Raw genomic sequence first — 21,711 nt, 5'->3', positions numbered from 1 at the left:
AAGCTGGGCGGCAGTGTTAGCTGTGAGGAGGATGCTAAGAGGATGCAGGGTGACTTGGATAGGTTAGGTGAGTGGGCAAAGTCATGGCAGATGCAAACTAATGTGGATAAATGTGAGGTTATCCACTTGGGTGGCAAACACAGGAAAACAGATTATTATCTGAATGGTGGCCAATTAGGAAAAGGGGAGGTGCAGTGAGACCTGGGTGTCATTATACACCAGTCATTGAAAGTGGGCATGCAGGTACAGCAGGCGGTGAAAAAGGCGAATGGTATGCTGGCATTCATAGCAAGAGGATTCGATATTTTCCCCTCTTTTTTTGCACTATTTATTTTTATCTATGTTTATTGTAATTTATAGTTTTTATCACTATGTATTGCAATGTTCTTCTGCTGCAAAACAACAAATATCACGACATGTGTGGTGATGTTGAAAATGTTTCCGAATCAGGAGTCTGAATATGCACACTCAATGTTTTAGGAACAGCTTCTTCCCCTCTGCTAAATGGTCCATGAACGCAACCTCAGTAACCTTCTTTTACACCATTTATTTTTTATTATAATTTATAGCGATTTTAATGTTTTGCACTGTATTGCTCCCACAAAATGACAAACTTCACAACATATATCTTTGATAAACCTGATTATGAACACTATGCCAGAAGAAAGTGGCAAAAATACACATTTGTTCTGTTTAATCCCCCTCTTCACAAATGCTGGTTGTACTGAATATCGCCAGCTGTCCAGAAAATGTGAGAGAAAAGGTGCGGGGTGGTGATTATTGAATACTTCCAGTACGTTTCCCGCATTAGACACATTAATTGTGGACGGTGCCCCTCAGAAAGATGTCTGGCCGAGCGTTGGGACGTGTTAGAGGGGCGGATGTGACGACAGTTGGTTTTCCGCCGGGTGGCGGGACTCGGTGGTTTCTGTGCTGGGAAGGTGTTTGGTGCTTTGTCGCCCGTCCGGGGACGCCAGGAACTGAAATACTTGAAGATGATGCCCCGGACTATACTCCTCTTACTCTTGTTCACTCCCGTGTCAACAGCCATGGAGCCTATCAGTATGGGCATTGCAGTCGGCGTGGCCACCGCTCTGACCGGCCTCTTCACTGGCAATTTCCTCAACCTCTATTGCATGTTCCAGGAATGTTGTGAGGATCAGTGGATAGGATTCAATTCAACAGGTAAAGCGTCCTGACATCTGACCGCAACAATTAACTCCACATTGTGATGCATCTGTAGGGTTTTTGCCACACGGTTTGCTGTCACGCACAAGCTTGTTTCACAACGCACTGATATCCCATCTTCCTCGTCCAGCCCAATTATGAATGGCACTATCCTATGAACAAGACCCACTTGCTGACGGAAAACATAAACCTGCTTTAGAAAGATTTGTTGCCAATAATAATTTGGCCCTAAATAATAGTGAGAAGAAATTGATTTCTTTGGGCTTTTGATAGAAAACTTTATTGTAATTCGTGACGTGGAGGTCGCAAAGCACTTCAGATCATTAAATACCTTGAAATGTAATCATTGTTATAATATCATTTCTGTAATAATACAGTATAGTCTCCAAATATTGCAAAATTCTGGCAGTGAGAGCTAGTTACTGGTAATTCTAAAATTGATAATGCTCAAAAGTGACTTTTAGAAAATAGTCTAGACTTTATTACTTCTACCAAACTTCATGACCATGTAATTCATATGCTGTTCCTTTCCCCATTCTTCTAATCTAAGTTTTTCTTAAGGCTCCCGGTTTCCTTAACACTACTTGGCCCTCCACTGATCTTTTTTAAGTCTGCATACTTGGCCCCAAACCAGTGAGGTAGGTTGTTATGCGTGAAGGGGTGATGGAAACAGATTCAGAATAACTTTGAAAAGGTGGATGCAAGAGGCTGCAGATGCTGGAATCTGGCGGAAAAACAAACCTGATGGAGGAACTCAGGTGGTCAGATAGCATCAGTGGAGGGAAAAGGACACTCACCATTTCTGATTGAGACCCTTCATCGCTATTCATTCAGTTTGTTTTTTTTCTACTTTGGAAAGGTTGTTCCAATAAATTTCCAATTAAGTAATATGTTTACAGGACAATGAGAAAGCAGGGGGACAGTGTTTCACAGCCACCACAAGCTTGATAGATGATTTTATTTTAAAAGACCTAATTGTTTTAATTTAGTTTGGCAAATGTGTGTGGCAGTGTTGAAGCTATCTATAAAACAATATCTTTATTTGTGTGATGATCCAATCCTTCTTTTATTTACATAACCAGGGTTGCAGGTGGACTTGGATAATAAAATATTTGGACAACATATTGCCAAGCAAGTTATTCTGAAGACTGTCAGTGGTTTCTTATCAAATCCAAACCCTAAAAAGCCTCTAACTTTGTCTCTACATGGCTGGACTGGGACAGGCAAAAACTTAATCAGTAAAATAATAGCCGAAAGCATTTTCAAAAATGGATTGAAGAGTGACTATGTTCATCAGTTTGTCTCCACTTTGCACTTCCCGCATCCTGAGTACCTCAGCAGCTATAAGGTAACATCATTTTCATTTTAAATTGTTAGATGGGACATTTTAGCTGTGACAGTGCTCCTCACACCTCCAACAGGATCACAACCTTATCGTGGTTTGGAGGCTTGCGAACCTCAATGGCCCGACGAGCTATGTTGGCTGGGGTCAGGGCTTTATGTTTTGGCTCTTGGTAGGGTCACCCATGCCAAACAGGCCAGAGGACAGACTAGGAGTGGTCAGCTGGTCCTCCAGGTTCAGGGCCTTCAGCTCAGGGCTAACAACCCTGACTGGTAAAACAGAAACAGCAATGAAGAATCCTTCTACATCTGAGTGCGATGGTATTCCTGAGCTTCCACCTGGGACTGACACAATGAAGGAAGTCCTGAACGCTGCCAGAGATGGAGGGCCTTCACTGCTGCCCTGAACAATAGTGGGGGGGGGGGGAGGAGGAAGGAGGAAGGGGGAAGAGGGAAGAGAGAGAGAGAGAGAGACTCACAGTTGAAGCAACAAAATAATTGAAACAAGGACAAGGTAGCATTGAATGTGATGGAGTTGCATGCTGTGTTGAAAAGGTTCAGAAGGATTATAAATGAAATGATGGATACATGGTGTGATTTGAATGCTGTGTTTAAAAAGTCTTTATATAAAGTAATGGATGCTCACAAGTGAGTTATGGTTTTAATGTACTTGAAGACTTTAGGTAACAGCATATACTAAAAGTTTAAGTAGTTAAAGCAACATCTGAATTTTGGGATACAAGTGAGGATCAGTCCTATGCATTCAGTGTTTGGTAAAGCAAAATGTAACATTGCTGACTGTTAGTTTTTATACCCTCCCCCACCTTAAAACAGAAGTTTTATTTCTCATTGTTCAGTACCCTGCCAATACATATACACGTGTGCTCTCTAAATTAACTCCACAACCTCCAGACTCACTTCCAAAGACTCCACAGCTCATGTTCTCCATATTATTTATTTATTTATACAGAGTTTGCCCTCTTTTACACATTGGTTGTTTGTCAGTTTTTGTGTGTAGTTTTTCATTGATTCAATGTATTTCTTTGTTCTACTGTGAATGCCCACAAGAAATCTCAATAGTACTACATTGTCATATACACTTTGATAGTAACTTTACTTTGAAGTTTGATGACTGAGTACCAGGTGGGGTTAAGTCTTGAGACTTTATTTGATACTTAAGGTGTTTCTCCAATTATGCACTTTATGTATAACGAAACGCCACAGGTTTGAAAGTCTTTCTTTAGAGACTGGTATCAATTGGAGGTGCCTTTGAGACCGGAATGAGGAAAAGAGTTCCCTAATCAGATGGAGTAACAAGTTTTATGATCAAACAGGTGGCTGGTTGGTATGGTGAGGAATAACCTGTTGCACTAGTAACGTAGGCACATTGAGAGCTATTGGAGCTTGTATCTGTCGAAATGCTCCTTGGCAGATGTTGGAAAGAGAATTGGGAATGACTGCTGTATTAAATTTGGCCCATTAAGACCATAAGATAGAGGAGCAGAATTAGACCTTTTGGCCCATCGAGTCTGTTCCGCCTTTTCATCATGGCTAATCCAATTTTCCTCTCAGCCTCTATCTCCTGCCGCCTTCTTGTCTCCTCTCATGTCCTGACCAATCAAGAATCTGTCAACCTCTGCTTTAAATACACATAAAGACTTGGCCTTGACAACTGCCTGTGGTAATGAATTAGTACACAGATTCACCACTTCTCAAATCTAAGTTTCAATGTACTTTTTTGGTTGGAAAGATTATTGATGAACACATACAATTGTTTAGATCTTGCTTTAGTAGTGTAGTAATTCAAGAACATAAATTTCATAATGGAAATTCATTTTAAGAAAATTAATATTTAAGAATCTTTAAGCATTTTTTAAAAAAATTACTGGTAAAAGTAATATTTATATTAAAACTTGTCCACATGTTGTTTGGGGAAGAAATATGACCTACCAGATGTTGTTCATTCTTCTGTCTGCCCAAGTCACAGCCATATTAATTTGGCGATAAAGTAAAAAGTCTATTTTCTTGAATTGGAAGAGAACAAAAACTTCAGCCTCATTTGAAACAAAGTAGGCTGGTTTTCAGGAGTCTAGTCGTGGTGTTGCATTAATCCAGAAGTGAAATATTGCAACTCCTAGAACCATAGAACACTACAGCACAGAAAACAGGCCATTTGGCCCTCCTAGTCTGTGCTGAAACTTTATTCCACTAGTCCCATTGACCCGAACCCAGTCCTTAACCCTCCAGACCTCTCCCATCCATGTATCTATCCAACTTATTCTTAAGATTTAAGAGTGAGCCCACATTTACCACGTCAGACTTGTTCCACACTCGTTCCACATTCCACACTCCCACCACTCTCTGACTGAAGAAGTTCCCCCTAAACCTTTCACCCTGAAGCCATGTCCTCTTGTAATTATCTCTCCTAATCTAAGTGGAAAGAGCCTACTCACACTTACTCTGTCTATACCCCTCATAATTTTGTAAACCTCTATCAAATCTCCCCTCATTCTTCTATGCTCCAAGGAATAAAGTCCTAACCTGTTCAATCTTTCCCTGTAGCTCAACACCTGAAGACCCGGCAACATCCTAGTAAATCTTCTCTGCATTCTTTCAATCTTACTGATATCCTTCCAAAAGTTAGGTGACCAGAACTGCACACAATACTCCAAATTTAGCCCCACCAATGTCTTACACAGCCTCACCATAACATCCGAACTCCTATACTCAGTACTTTGATTTATGAATGCCAGGATGCCAAAAGCCTTCTTTACAACCCTGTCTACCTGTGACGCCACTTTCAGAAAATTATGCATCTGAGCTCCCAGATCCCTTTGTTCCGCTGCACTCCTCCTGCCCTACCATTTACTGTTTATGTCCTACCTTGATTTGTCCTTCCAAAATGCAGCACCTCACATTTGTCTGCATTAAATTCCATCTGCCATTTTCTGGCCCATTTTTCAGGTTGGTCCAGATCCCTCTGCAAGCTTTGAAAGCCTTTGTCACTGTCCACAACACCTCCCATCTTAGTGTCATTAGCAAACTTGCTGATCCAATTTACCATATTATCATCTAGATCATTGATATAGACAACAAACAACAATGGTCCCAGCACAGATCCCTGAGGCACACCACTAGTCACAGGCCTCCGGTCTGAGAAGCAATCATCCACTACCACTCTCTGTCTTCTCCCACACAGCCAATTTTGAATCCAGTTTACAACCTCTCTGTGGATACCTATGTCTGAACCTTCTGAACTAGCCTCCCAGGTGGGACCTTGTCAAAGGCCTTACTAAAGTCCATGTAGACAACATTCACAGCCTTTCCTTCATCTACTTTCTTGGTTACCTCCTCAAAAAACTACAGGATTCGTTAAACATGATCTACCACGCACAAAGCCATGCTGACTATCCTTAATCAGCCCTTGGCTGTCCAAATACTTGTATATCCGATCTCTCAGAACACCTTCCAATAATTTACCTACTACTGATGTCAGGCTCACCGGCCTGTAATTACCTGGTTTACTTTTGGAGCCTTTTTTAAACAGCAGAACAACATGAGCTACCCTCCAATCCTCTGGCACTGCACCCGTGGCTAAGGACATTTTAACTATTTCTGCCAGGCCCCCTGCAATTTCTACACAAGTCTCTCTCAAGGTCCGAGGAAATATCATGTCAGGCCCGGGGGATGTATCTACCTTTATTCAAATCCTGAAATAAAAACAGCTGGAAATATGCATCCAGCACCAATGGAGAGAGGAAAATGTGATGAAGGATTACAGTCGTCCCTCCGTATCCGCGAAATCAACCAACTGCGGATCGGGATTAAAAAAAAACGGAAGTTCTATCTCTTTCTTCTTATTCCCTAAACAATACGGTGTAACAACTATTTACATAACATTTCCATTGTACAGGTTCCCCTGCTATCCGAAAGTAAAGCGAAGAAGCAATTACCATTAATTTATATGGGAAAAATTTTTGAGCGTTCCCAGACTCAAAAAATAACCTACCAAATCATACCAAATAACACATAAAACCTAAAATAACACTAACATATAGTAAAAGCAGGAATGATATGATAAATACACAGTCTATATAAAGTAGAAATAATGTATGTACAGTGTAGTTTCACTGAACAGAATTGGGAAGACAGCGAGCACACTGGAAGGTTCACGCATTTTTCGTCATACAGTTCTTTGTAAGCATTCAAAACATCCTGCAAACCTGCCCTAAACCTACATGCCCTTTCAAAATTAAAGTCATACTTTTCTGCAATCATTGCAGCACTGTCAATCATAGCGAAAATCTCACACAGTTCAAAGCTATGACGGCTTGATGCTGAGTGTTTGTTTTGCTCTCTGCAAAACAAACGCTGAACGTTATTTTTGCTTTTCTGCAATCTCGCTAGTCAGGGTTCGCGACGAGCTACGATGGTTGCATCTGTACTGATCATGTACAGACTTTCTTTTCTTGTCATTATTCCCTAAACAATGCAGTATAACAACTATTTTACGTAGCATTTACATTGCATCAGGTACTATAAATAATCTAGAGATGATTTAAAGTATATGGGAGGATGTGCATAAGTTATATGCAAATACTATGCCATTTTATATAAGGGACTTGAGCATCGCGGAATTTGGTATCCCCGGGGGGTCCCGGAACCAAACCCCCGCGGATACGGAGGGCCGACTGTATAACCATGAAACATCAACTCTTTCTCTTTCTATGTATACCTCCCGAACAACATTTTCTGTTCTTCTCATAGTTTTGCATTAAGTTATTTGGAATTATAAAATAAAACCTTCCTCTCTTCCCTTTGCTTTTGCTTAGAATTTTAATTCTTGTGCAGTTAAGCTGCCCTAAATGAGTGTTAACATACTAGTTGCTCTTTGATATTGTTTTGACATCCTTAAAATTGTTATCTTATTAGCTATGTGATCTGCTAAGATAAATTGCTTTTTACTCTCTCGTGGGAGATGACACCAACAATGGTGGAGATCTTTGTAGGAATGAGCAATATTCAAAAGATTGACAGCTATTCATGTAAACCATCTGACTGAGATACTTATCTATGCAAGGTGGTGATTAAGATATTGTCAGCCAAAGTTTTGGACCACAGGTGACTTACCATGCAAATAAAATTAAGTTTATGAGGGGATTTTAATTAAATATCTATTTTATCAAAATATTAAAAAGAACAAGGAAAGAGCCAACACCAGGATGACATAGGTAATTTTGTAATGGAGTGTAACAGGCAGGATGGATTAAAGTTACCATCTCTACTTAAATTTCTTTGCCTCACTGAACATAAAAAATCACTTTGCTTCATGTATTTGACAAGTGCCACACTATAGCCTTACTCGGTTGTCAGCATCCAACTGCTCTTATTTATAGTGGCATTTTGTTTTTTGCCACAATGGGGTAATGTCCTGTAATAATAAACATCTCTGACTTGGGATAATATGCAATCATCTCAGTGATGTGATATGTAACAGTGTTCGTGCTGGGAAACTGTGTTTGGGGACTTGTAATGATAGAGGGGAAAGGGTTGTCACTTCTGTGAATATGTATTTCATACAAAAATAAATGTTTATCTTTAGGAGCAGCTGCAGAAATGGATCCGTGGTAATGTTAGCTTGTGTGGCAGGTCCATGTTCATTTTTGATGAAATGGACAAAATGCAAGCAGGCCTTATTGATGCTATTAAGCCTTATTTGGACTACTATGAAAACATTGATGGAGTAGTGTACCGGAACGCCATTTTCATTTTTCTGAGGTAAAATATTTATTTATTGCGGGCCACGTGAACAAAATCTGTCACCAACTTAATTGAACAAAAATATTGACTTTGAAATTTAAAACGATAATGGGTACATTTATTTACTAAGGCAGGTATTGCATATGGAGAAAACCAAGAGCAATGCAAAAGAATGAACAGCCAATGTTTCAGGCCTGAAGAAGGGACTTGGCCTGAAACGTCGACTGTTTACTCTTCTCCATAAATGCTGTGTGACCTGCAGAGTTCTTCCAGCATTTTGTGTGTGTGTTGCTCTGGATTTCCAGCATCTGCGCATTTGCTCATGTTTGCAATGCAAAAGAATGTGTGCTTTTATTTAACAAACTTGCTCAGTCATCAGAGAAATAGGCAACAAAGCAAATAAAGTACTCAGCCATATCAGGAACCATTTCAGTGTTAGAACATCAATAAAAAAGAGAACTGGCATTTGTATAATACCTTGCCATATAATACTGTTCAGAATGCTACACAGTAAAGGAAACGGTGTTGAAAGATTCCCTTACGGAAAGGCCTTATTTCAGCTTATGGAGTGTATGACAGTTCAGAGCAGTCCCATTTCCTAATCCCCACCCCAACGAATCTAGATTTTCCACTCCTTCCCATCAACTGCCTCCAGATTCTACCACTCGTCCACATATTTGGGGGCAATTAACTAACCAAACCAGACCTTTTTTTGGGATGTGGAAAGAAAGCAGAGCACTGGGGAGAAACTCATGCAGTCACAAAGACAGCACCTAAGGTCAGGATTGAACAGTGGAGCTGTGAGACAGTGGCTTTCCTATTGGTGCCACTGTGTTACACATTGGAAGCAAAGCAGCTGATTTGGGCACAGTGTCAAACACAGGAATAATAATTAAATAGTTTTTGACTCTGGAGGGATTTGATGAGAATAGGGAGGCAAGTATTTTCTCTCCAGAATGCGAGCAAATTTGCCTCTCAAATACTAACTCTATGTTCCCGTCATGGGAGGTGGAAATGGGTAAGGCCAGCCAACAGAGCTCTGGTGAAGCTGTATAGGCCAATCCTTGCACAGTAGAGACAATGGAATACAGGACATTGATGAACCCCAACCATACCATTGACTTCAGAGGATGATGGACATGAGAGGTCATCGACGGCCTATGCTCCACTAGGAGCTGAGTCCAGGAGAGAGAAGAGAGGGCAGATTTAACATTTGATTTGAAAGGAGCTTTCCAGCTGTTGCATTACTCTCTCAGTGCCATGCTGGATTTCATGCTAAATTATCAGGAGTCTCACAGTTGAGAAATGCTTGGGAAAGGTGGGGTAGTTGGTTTTCAGTTTGAAAAATAACTCATTTGCAAGCCCAAAGCAATGCCAATTGTGACTTGTGTTTTGTTACAAATCACAATTTTTCTGCCGTTTAGTTTTAACTCTTCTGTTGTGAACAGCAATGCAGGTGGAGAGAGCATAAATAAGATTGCACTGGAATTTTGGCGCAAAGGAAGCAAAAGGGAGGACATTCAAGTGAAGGATATTGAGAGTAAATTGTCTGTTGGAGTCTTCAATAACAAAAAGAGTAAGTATCTGTTCAAAATGAGTTGTACTGGTTCAGCTTGGAGTTGCTGTATCCTTGTACAGTTTGACTAGTTTGCATTTTTTTGTTTAAAATGAGGAACGTGTAATGAAGACTATCGGAACAAAGTCAGCAGTTAATGGACATCTGTATGACTAATATCTTTGTCAGTTTTATGAAGGCTTGGTTCGATGTTTTTGTGTCTCTGCTTATCTATCACCACATTTTGTCGCTTTCTTGAATATTGGACCGTAAGACATAGGAGCAGAATTAGGCCATTCGGTCCATTGAGTCTGCTCCTTTCAACCCCATTCCCCAACCTTCTCCCTATAACCTTAGACACCCCAATTAATAAAGAACCTATAAACCTCTTCCTTAAATATATCCAATGACTTGGCCTGCACAGTTGACTGTGGCAATGAATTCCATAGATTCATCGCCCTTTAGCAAAAAAAAATCCTCATCTCTGTTCTGAATGGATGTCCCTCCATTCTGAGGCTGTGCCCTCTGGGCCTGGACTCCCTAGACTCTCCAGATCCACTTTATCCAGACTTTTCAATATTCGGTAGGTTGCAATGAGATTTCTCCCTGCCCCCCGCATTCTTCTAAACTAAATTCCAGCGAGTACAAGCCCAGAGCTATCAAATGCTCCTTGTATGTTAACGCTTTCATTCCTGGGATCATTTTTGTGAACCTCCTCTGGACTCACTCCAATTCTAACACACCTTTTCTTCCATAAAGGGCCCAAAACTGTTCTCAGTACTCCGCATGTGGTCTGACCAATGCCCTGTAAAGCTCAACATTATATCCTTGCTTTTGCATTCTAGTCCTCTTGAAATGAATGCAAGTATTGCATTTGCCTTCCTTACCACCAACTCAACCTGCAAGTTAACCTTTAGGGAATCCTGCAGGAGGTCTCCCAAGTCCCTCTGCATCTCTGATTTTTGAATTTTTTCTCCATTTAGAAAATAGTCCAGGCCTTTATTCCTTCCGACAATTCCTTCTGCAGACACCTTGTTTCCTCAACACTACCTGCCACTCTACCTATCTTCGTATCATCTGCAAATTTAGCCACAAAGCTATCTATTCATTAACCCAAAGCATTAACATACAGCATGAAAAGAAGCAGTTTCAACATCGACCCCACTAATCACCAGCAGCCAATCAGAAAAGGCCACCTTTATTTGGACTCTGCCTCCTGCCAGTCAGCCAGTCTTCTGTCCATGATAGTATCTTTCCTGTAATACCATGGGTTCTTCTTTTGTTAAGCAGCTGCATGTGCGGCTCCTTGTCAAAGGCCCTCTACAAATCGAAATAAACAACATCCATTGACTCCTTTGTCTAACCTGCCTGTTATTTCCTCAAAGAATTTTAACAAATTTGTCAGGTAAGATCTTCCCTTTAGAAAACCATGCTGACTTTGGTCTATTTTATCATGTGCTTTCAAGTACCCTGAAATCTTATCCTTAATAATGGACTCCACATTCTTTCCAACCACTGAATTCAGACTAACGGGACTATAATTTCCTTTCTTCTGTCTCCTTCCCTCCTATAAGAGTAGAGTGACACGTACAATTTTCCAGTCCTTCAGAACCATTCCAGAATCTAGTGATTATTGAAAGATCATTACTGATGCCTCCACAATCTCTTCAGCTACCCGTTTCAAAACCCTGGGGTGTAGGCCAGCTGATCCAAGTGATTTATCTACCTTCATGCTTTTCGCTTCCCAGCCACCTTCTCCTTTGTAATATCAACAACACTCAATTCTGCCCCGACATTCTCACATTTCTAGTATTCTGCTAGTGCAGTGGTCCCCAACCTCCGGGCCGCGGACTGATACATTGCGCGGAGAGTGCAGTGGCGCAGCGGTGGCCAGAACGCACCCAGCACATCTTTAAGAAAAAAGCCGAAATAAGCAAGCTGATTGATTAGGTGAATGTCGGCCCAGATCAGAGGCAACACAATCCGCAATCGCCTCTGATCTGAGCCGACATTTACGTGCTGGGCGGCACCTAATTAATTAGCTTGTTTATTTCAGCTTTTTTCTTAAAGATGTGCTGGGTGTATTCCGGCCACCGCTGCATGCTTCGTGGCTTGGTATCAGTCCGCAGCCCGGAGGTTGGGGACCACTGTGTCAGTGTCTTTCAGAGTCAAGACTGATGCAAAGCACCTAAGTTCCTCTGCCATTTCTCTATCCCCTATCACTACCACTCCATTGTCATTTTCCAGTGGTCCGATATCCATTATCATCTCTCTTTTACTCTTCATATATATACACTAGTATTACTAGTGTTCCTCTGTGGTATTCTTCATCGGAGTTCTGAGTGGTTCAGATTGAAAGCTACCTGCAGCTAAATCTGATTCTCACATGGCTGCTGTTTGCTTTCATGTGCTTTCCAGTATTGACTGTTTGAGTTTGATTTAAATTTGCTAACTGTTCTAAGGGTCAATGACCTGAAGCATTGACTGGTGTCTCTTACCGCAGATGCAGCTTGGCTGGCTAAGTTCTTTCAGCATTTCTATTTTTCTTTAATACTCTGAAGTTTTATATGTTTTCCATCAAAATTTGCTTCACTGGCTGAGTACATTTTTCTCTTGCAGGCCTGTTTATTGTGAATTTCTAACAATATTTGTTTGAAGGCTAATTTAGGGCTTGAAGGGTGAAAACTATGCTATTGGAAAGTCTTCACTTCTGTGGAAAGTGTCATCAAATAAAAAGTTTAAACTCACTTAGTGGTAAAGCACAGCTGACCAAAAGATTAGTCAAAGCGGCATTTCAAAGGTGGAGAGTTTGAGGGACGAAACTCTAAAGCTTAGAGCGTTGGTAGCTGAAGGTAGCTTGAGGTCTCCAGTGATGGATTGACTAAACTCAGCAATGTGCAAAACTAGAGATGCAATCCATGGAAATTCTGGAGGATTGTAACGTCTGGACGAGATTACGTAGGGATGTTTAGGGCAATGAAAGACTTTAAGACTATGCAAACATTAGACCATAAGGCATAAAAGCAGAGTGTGCTCTGCCATTCAATCATGGCTGATCCTTTTTTTCTCCTCCTCAACCCCACTCCCCAGCCTTCTTCCTGTAACCTTTGATGCCGTGTCCAATCAAGAACCGAACGCTCTGCCTTAAATATACCCAGCGACCTGGACTCCACAGCTGGCTGTGGTAATAAATTCCAAATTCGCCACTCTCTGGGTCAAGAAATTTTTCCACATCTCTGTTTTAAATGGAAGCCCCTCTATCCTGAGGCTGTGCCCCCGTGTCCTAGACTCCCCCACCATGGGAAACATCCTTTCCACATCTACTCTAGGCCTTTCAACATTCAAAAGGTTTCAATGAGATCACCCCTCTAAATTCCATCAAGTACAGACCCAGAACTATCAAACGTTCCTCGTATGATAACCCTTTCATTTCCAGTATCATCCTTGTGAACCTCCTCTGAATCCTCTTCAATGCCAGCACATCTTTTCTTAGATGAGGAGCCCAAAACTATTCACAATACTCAAGGTGAGGCCTCACCAGTGCCTTGTAAAGCCTCAGCATCACATCCCTGCTCTTGTATTCTAGACCTCTTGAAATGAATGCTAACATTGCATCTGCCTTTCTCGCCACCAACTCTACCTGCAAGTTAACCTTTAGGGTGTTCTGCACAAGGACTCCCAAGTCCTTTTGTATCTCAGATTTTCAGATTTTCTCACCATTTAGAAAATAGTCTGCACATTTATTTCTTCTACCAAAGTGTATAACCATGCATTTTCCAACAATGTATTTCATTTATCATTCTCTTGCCCATTCTCCTAATCTGTCTAAGTCCTTCTACAACCGACCTATTTCCTCAGCACTACCTGAACCTCCACCAATCTTTGTATCATCTGCAAACTTGGCAACAAAGCCATCTATTCCATCATCTAATTCATTGATATACAGCATAAAACGAAGTGGTCCCATCACCGACCACTGTGGAACACCACAAGTCACTGACAGCCAACCAGAAAGGGATCCTTTTATTCCCACTCGCTGCCTCCTTCCAATCAGCCAATGTTCTACACATGCCATTAACTTTCCTGTAATACCATAGGCTCTTAACTTAGTAAGCAGTCTCTTGTGTGGCACCTTGTCAAAGGCCTTCTGAAAATTCAAATATAACATCCACTGCATCCCTTTTATCCTATGTGTAATCTCCTCAAAGAATCCTAGCAGGTTCAACAGGTAAGATTTTCCCTGAAGGAAACCGTGCTGGCTCTGTTCTATCTTGTCCTATGTCACCAAGTATTTCATAACCTCATCTTTAACAATTGACTCCAACATCTTCCCAACCGCTGAGGTCACGCTAACTGGTTATGATTTCCTTTCTGTTGCCTTCCTCTTTTCTTAGAGTGGAGTGACATTTGCAATTTTCCAGTCCTCTGGCACCATGCCGAAGTCCAATGATATTTGAAAGATCATTATTAATTCCTCCACAATCTCTACCACTACTTCTTTCAGAGCCTGCGGGTGCAGTTCATCTGGTCTGGGTGACTTACGTACCCTTAGGTTTTTCAGCTTTTTGAGCACCTTCTCCCGTGTAATAGTAATTACACTCACTTCTTCTTCACACCCTTCAGCATTCTTCACACTGCCAGTGTCTTCCACAGTGAAGACTGATGTAAAATACTCATTTAGTTCATCTGCCATCTCCTTGGCCCCCCCATTATTATTTCTCTAGCCTCAAAAGAACATAAGAAATAGGAACAGGAGTCCTCCATCTGGCCTGTCAAGCCTGCTCAGCCATTCAATAAGATCATGGCTGATCTGGCCATGGGCTCATCTCCAACCTACCTGCCTTTTCCCCATAACCCATAACCCCTACTATGCAAAGATCTATCCTCTCTCTCTCTCTCTCTGGTTATCCATCCCATAGGATGATGATGGTTCCTTTCTGTGCAGAAAGGAACAGCGTGTGTGTGAGTGGATTTTAGGTGAGTAGGGGGTTGCACAGGTCCGGACCTACCCTCTCGACGTCCCCTCCCGGATCCAGCAGCGTGGTGGGGTCCAAGACGGCTGGGGGAAGTTCTGTTGCAGTGAATGGCCAGACCAAGCTTCGATGCAAGGGATGCCCTTTCCACGCTTCACGGTACGTGTTTGCTAGATGGCCGTTGACCCTACGAGAGCATTCATCCGCCCTTTGACAGGTCTTATTTTTCATCCTGCAGGGTGTCTAGCCACCCTCCTCACCAGGCAAGCCTGGTGGGGGAGCTGGTTTAGTCGCTGACCACCCGACCATGCGACGGGTAGTGCTGGGTTACATGGTACCAGTAACGCTCAGACAAGTGGTCAAAAATCTATCCAACCTTGTCTTAAATATATTTGCTGAGGTAGCCTCCATTGCTTCATTGGGCAGAGAATTCCATAGATTCACCACTCTGAGAAAATTGGTTCCTCCTCATCTCTGTCCTAAATCTACTTCCCTGAAACTTGAGGCTATGTCCCCTAGTTCTAGCCTCACCTATCAGTGGAAACAACTTTCTTGCCTCTATCTTATTTATTCCTTTCATAATTTTTTATGTTTCTATAAGATTTCTTCTCATTCTTCTGAATTCCAGCAAGTACAGTCCCAGGCGATTCAATCTCTCCTTCATCTCTGGAATCAACCTGGTGAACCTTCACTGCACTGCCTCCAAAGTCAGTTTATCCTTCCTCACGTAAGGAGACCAGAACTGCACGCAGTAGTCCAGGTACATCCTCACCAGCACCCTGTACAATTACAGCACAACCTCCCTGCTCTTAAATTCAGTCCCTCTAGCAATGAAGGCCAACATCCCATTTGCCTTCTTGATAGCCTGCTGCACTTGCAAACCAACCTTTTGTGATTCATGCACAAGCACTCCCAAGTCCCTCTGCACAGCAACATGCTGCAATTTTTTTGTTTACCATTTTAAATAATAATCTGCTCTTCCATTTTTCCTTCTAAAGTGATTGACCTCGCATTTACAACCAGACTCTTGCCCACTCACCTAACCTATCCAGATCTCTCTGCAGACTCTCCATATCTTCTGCACAATTTGCTTTTCCACTCATTTTCGTATCATCAGCACACTTGGATACACTACACATGATCCCCTATTCCAGATCGTTAATGTATATCGTGAACAGTTGCGGGCCCAGCACCAACCCCTGCAGCACACTGCCCTCCACTGATTGCCAACCAGCATAGTACCCATGTATCCCAACTCTCTGCTTTCCATAAGTTAACTTTATCCATGCTAATACATCATCCCCCAACTCTATGCATCCTTATCTTAAGGGCAAGTCTTTTATGCAGCACCTTATCGAACGCCTTTTGGAGATCCAAGTAAATAACATCCATCTTTTCCCCTCTATCATATATCCTCAAAGAACTCCAGTAAGTTTGTCAAACAGGACCTGCCTTTGCTGAATCCATGCTGCATCTGTCTGATGGATCAATTTCTTTCCAGATGCCTCACTATTTCTTCTTTAATGATAGTTTCAAGCATTTTCCCAACTACAGATGTTAAACTAACTGGCCAATAGTTACCTGCCTTTTGCCTACATCCTTTTTTGAACAGTGGCACGATGTTTGCCATCTTCCAATCTGCTGGGACCTGCCCAGAGTCCAGAGAATCTTGGTAAATTATCACCAAAGCCTCTACTATAATGTCTGCCATTTCTTTCAGTACCTGCGATGCAGCCTTACCTATCTTCAGGGCTACAAGTTTGCTCAGCACTACCTCTTTAATGATAGCTATTGTATCGAGGTCCTCACCTCCCATGGCATCCATAACGTCTCTGTTTGGCATGTTAGATGTGAAGACCGATACAAAATAGTCCTTGGAAGTCTGCCATTTCCTCATTTGTTGTTGTTCGGTCGTTGAGTCCGACTCATTGTGACCTCGTGGACCAGAGAGGGTCCATAGAGTTTTCATGGCAAGATACGGAAGTAGATTGCCAGGTCTTTCTCCCACGCAGATATTGCTGCTGCCCAGGTTGGGATCCGGCGGGGTTTGAACTCAGGACCTTCTGCCTTGAAGTCCGGTGCTGATGCCACTACACCACCAGCCGGCTCAATTTCCTCATTACCCAATATCAATTCTCCCTTTTCGTTCTCAAGGGACCTACATTCACTTTAGCCACCCTTTTCTGCTTTATATAATTATATAAACTTTTACTATCCATCTTTATATTTTGTGCTAGTTTATTTTCATGATCTATATTTCCTTTTCTTTATTGCTCGCTTAGTTGTTCTTTAAAGTGTTTCCAATCTTCTAGTTTCCCACTACTCTTGGTGACTTTACATGCACAAGCTCTTAGTTTGATGACTTTTATTTCCTTAGTTATCCAAGGCTGACTCTCCCCACCCTTACTGTTCATGCTTTTAACTGGAATATACTGTTAGAGCACCTTGAAAAGTCTCTTTGGAAGTCTTTCACTGTTCCTCAACCATACCACCATATAGCCTATGTTCCCAGTCTAAACGAGCGAAATCCTCCCTCATCGCATTGTAATCTCCATTGTTAAGGCATAATACACTGGTTTTCGATCAAACTATTGCACCCTCCATTTGTATGAGAAACATAATCATACTGTGATCACTCTTTCCAAGAGGACCCCTAACGACAAGATCACTAATTTTACCTGTCTCATTGCACAGGACGTGCTATAAGATAGCACGTTCCCTTGTCGGTTCGGTAGCATGCTGTTCAAGAAAGCAATCACGGATGCCTTCTATGAAGTCTTCCTCAAGACTGCCTCAACGAACTTGATTCACGCAATTTATATGCAAGTTAAAGTCCACCACGATAACTGCTGTCCCATTCTAACATGCCTCAGATATTTCTGTTTATTGTCTGTGTCACTAACGTTATTATTTGGTGACTGATAGACAACTCCCACCAGTGATTTTTTTCCCCTTTACTATTCCTAATTTCTACCCAGATGGATTCAACATTCTGCTCCTTAGATCTTATTTTACCTCTCACTATTACCCTGATCTCATTTTTAATTAAGAGCGCTACCTCACCTCCCTTACCTTCCTGCCTAATCCCAGGATATTTAATTCCCAATCTTCTCCACCCTGCAACCACGTTTCTGTAATTTTCTAGTGGTCCTATATCCATTCTCATCTCTTTTATTTTTTACATATTTGAAAAAGCTTTTACTATCCACTTTCATATTGTTTGCTAGCTTGTTTTCATATTTCATCTTTTCCCTCCTAATGATTCTTTTAGTTGCGCTCTGTAGGGTTTTAAAACTTCCCAATCCTCTGTCTTCCCACTAATTTTTGCTTTGTTGTGTGCACTCTCTTATGCTTTTACATTAGCTTTGACTTCCCTTGTCAGCCATGGTTGTATTATTTTGCCATTTGAGTATTTCTTTGTTCTTGGAATACATCTATCCTGCACCTTCCTCAATTTTCCTAGAAACTCATGCCATTGCTGCTCTGCTGTCATCTCTTCCAATTTACTTTGACCAACGCCTTTCTCATACCACTGTAATTTCCTTTACTCCATTGAAATACTGCTACATCAGACTTTACTTTCTCCCTATCAAACTTCAAGTTGAACTCAATCATATTGTGATTACTGCCTCCTAAGGGTTCTTTTACCTTAAGCTCCCTAATCACCTCTGGATCATTACATAACACCCAATCCAGTATAGTTCATCCCCTCGTAGGCTCAACAACAAATTGCTCTAAAAAGCCATCTCATAGGCATTCAACAAACTCACACTCTTGAGATCCATTTCCAACCTGATTTTTCCAATCGACCTGCATGTTGAAATCTCCCATGACTATCATAACATTGCCCTTTTGACATTCCTTTTTTTATTGCCTGTTGTAATCTGTGGTCCACATTCCAGCTACTTTTTGGAGGCCTGTATATTGATGCCATCAGGATCCTTTTATCCTTGCAGTTTCTTAACTCAACTCACAAGGATTCAACATTTTCTAATCCTGTGTCAGATCTTTCTACTGATTTGATGCCATTCTTTACCAGCAGAGCCACACCACCCCCTCTGCCTACTTTCCTATCCCTCTGATACAGCGTGTAACCTAGAACATTCAGCTCCCAACTACAACCATCTTTCAGCCATGATTCAGTGATGCCCATATCATCATACCTGACGATATGTAATAGTGCAACAAGATCATCCACCTTATTTATTATGCTCCATGCATTGAGATATAACACTTTTAAGTGCTGCATTTGCTACCCTTTTTGATTCTGCATCCTTAATGTACTGATAACCAACTTGCTGGCTGCAATTATATCTTATTAAATTCAAGATGTTAGTTAACCAAAAGCCAAAAGTTGAAAATAGATGGCTATATGATTGAGAAATGCTGTCTATTGTGATCTTTATTAAATTCTGGTAACTAACTTTTTTTTTGTTTTAATTGGATAGGTGGTTTCTGGCACACCAGTCTCATTGATAAAAACTTGATTGACTACTTTGTCCCCTTCCTTCCTCTGGAATATAAACATGTCAAGATGTGTGTCAGGGAAGAACTGAAGTCCAGAGGTTCCAAGGAGGATGAAAACATCATTAGCAGTGTAGCTGATGAAATGACATACTTTCCAGAAGATGAATTGATCTATTCACACAAAGGCTGCAAAACTGTGGCTTCTAAGGTGGACTTTTACTTGTAAAATGTGTGTATATGTGTGTGTTTTTTTTAATTGAATCTATTTAGCTTTTTTGACTCTGGACACTTTTTAAAAAAAGAATAAAATTGAAAAGGGCATCGTTTGCTGCACTCGATGAATTTGAAAATCTGTGTGCCTGGGGATATGTATTTTTCAATGTTTCATCTTTTGTTCATGTGGTAATTTTAAACTGCTGTTTACTAATCAAGAATGTAAAACATTTGTTTACATCTGAATAATGGTGAAGTAATTGTTAAAATGATGGCAAAGCATTGGTGATTAGGCCACTGTAGAATTTTTTGAAAAAATAGTATTTTGTTGAAATTTCAAATCTTGAGTAAATACCCTTAATGTAAATACCTTGCTATGAAATTAATGATGTCTTCTGTTCAAATTTAATTCCTATCTTTTCACTTAAAGGACAGCTCAGCAGATTATATATTTTTTTCAATGCACAAAGTACTGAGTTTCTCCTCAATAGCAAACATTGTTAACTACATGGAAAACTTTATCCAATTTTGGGACCTTTTGATTACTGAATGGCGTTTTTTCAGGTTTGCCTTCACATTGAGGTATGCTCTTGTGTCAACGTTTTTACAGGTTAAATCATACAAATTGTATAAATTTCCTTTTTGTTAAACTAAGGCAAGTTAGTGATGCACAAAATCAGCTAATCATGTGCCTGTTTTAGCAATTACTTTTGCGAGACAAAATACAGATATCAGAATAATCTTGTTACCATATTGTGTCTAGTTGTGTGACTAGCTCATTATAGAGAGAGAAATTACTTAGTAATGGAGGAGTGTAATTTTTTTAAACAAATGTTTCCACTTTAAGCAAGTTTTGTTTTAAAGGAATTAAATTTCAACATGTCCGTCTCTCTCTTCTCTCCCCCCCCCCATTGTTTTTAATAGGATATTTTTGTGAATTGCAATTCTAAGGAAATTTGTATCAAAAATGACTGTGTAGTGGTGACACTTTATAAATTTTAATTCAATAGATTGGGCTTCATTCCATCAACCCATGGGAAGGTGTATTTGTTTTTCATTAATGTTTTCCTTTGTCATAGTTTATCACACCGTTGAGTCAAAAGGTGGGTTCAAATTTCAAATCGAAAAGAAAGGATTTAAGATCAGAGTTGTTGGTTTTGTAATAAATCTAATGAATATTTTTTCCTGTTTAAACACTTTAATGCAGAAGTTAATTTTAATAATAATTGTAGTTTGGAACCTAGAAGGATACTGGAACTTGGGAGTCAAATTTGAGGTACATTAGTACAAGAATGCAATAAACTCTGGAATTAAATTTTTTTAAATGTCTTATGGTTGAAACACAAAATTGCTGAATATATTTCTGTTCTTTGCAATAACCTATTAAAATCAGGCATGTTAATTATCAGGGAAAACATTTGATACAAAACAGCATTTTTATACATAAAACATTTTATAGCTTTCTAATATATTTGATAACTAAATATATTTGTGGCAAATCCAAATAAAATGATTCAGCCTGAACATAAAAACAGATGCATGTTCAGCTCTGAAAAGACCCCATCTTAAACCCTACAAGCTGCAATGGAAGTTAAGATGTATCTCAGAATTCATCTCATGTTTAAATGCAATAAAATTATGAGGGAAATGTTGCACCCAGACCACTGTCAGGATTATGTGCAAAAAGAGTGCGCGCTCTGCTTATGTTTGTCCTCCTTTCTGCTTCATCTCAAGTACTCAAACTGCCTTCACAAATGCATGAACTTTTGTGCTTCAGGTAGTCTTGCATCTCTTTCACTGTTGCAATGGTACCCTTGAGGTCAGTCTGCTATCTGAGCTCTCCTTGAAATGCACAAATGCATTTGGACTACATCCTCGCCTAATGTTTATTAGGACTAACTAAAAGAAGAGATAGTAAGAGACTTGAAAGGGGGAGGGGGAGATCCAAAATGATAGGAGAAGACAGGAGGGGGAGGGATGGAGCCAAGAGCTGGAAAGTTGATTGGCAAAAAAGATATGAGAGGATCATGGGACGGGAGGCTAGGGAGAAAGAAAGGGGGAGGTGGGAAGCCCAGAGGATGGGCAAGGAGTATAGTGAGAGGGACAGAGGCAGAAAAAGGAAAGAGAGAAAAAAAAAATAACAGATGGGGTGCAAAGGGGAGGTGGGGCATTAATGAAAGTTAGAGAAGTCAATGTTCATGCCATCAGGTTGGA

General features: G+C 40.7%; 1 protein-coding gene across 1 annotated transcript; it reads left to right on the top strand.

Annotated features, from left to right (window-relative positions):
* The first annotated feature begins 909 nt into the window (after nt 1-909).
* Nucleotides 910-21,416, top strand: LOC134359629 (torsin-1A-like). Its single transcript, XM_063073127.1, has 5 exons — nt 910-1,185; nt 2,271-2,536; nt 8,132-8,307; nt 9,738-9,865; nt 19,266-21,416. The coding sequence occupies exons 1-5, from the start codon at nt 996-998 to the stop codon at nt 19,508-19,510; spliced, it is 1,005 nt and encodes a 334-aa protein (XP_062929197.1). The 5' UTR covers nt 910-995; the 3' UTR covers nt 19,511-21,416.
* Nucleotides 21,417-21,711: the final 295 nt, after the last annotated feature.

This window comes from Mobula hypostoma, chromosome 21 (assembly GCF_963921235.1).
Source record: "Mobula hypostoma chromosome 21, sMobHyp1.1, whole genome shotgun sequence".
Classification (NCBI taxonomy): domain Eukaryota; kingdom Metazoa; phylum Chordata; class Chondrichthyes; order Myliobatiformes; family Myliobatidae; genus Mobula; species Mobula hypostoma.
This window is presented reverse-complemented; position numbering and strand designations above follow the sequence as displayed.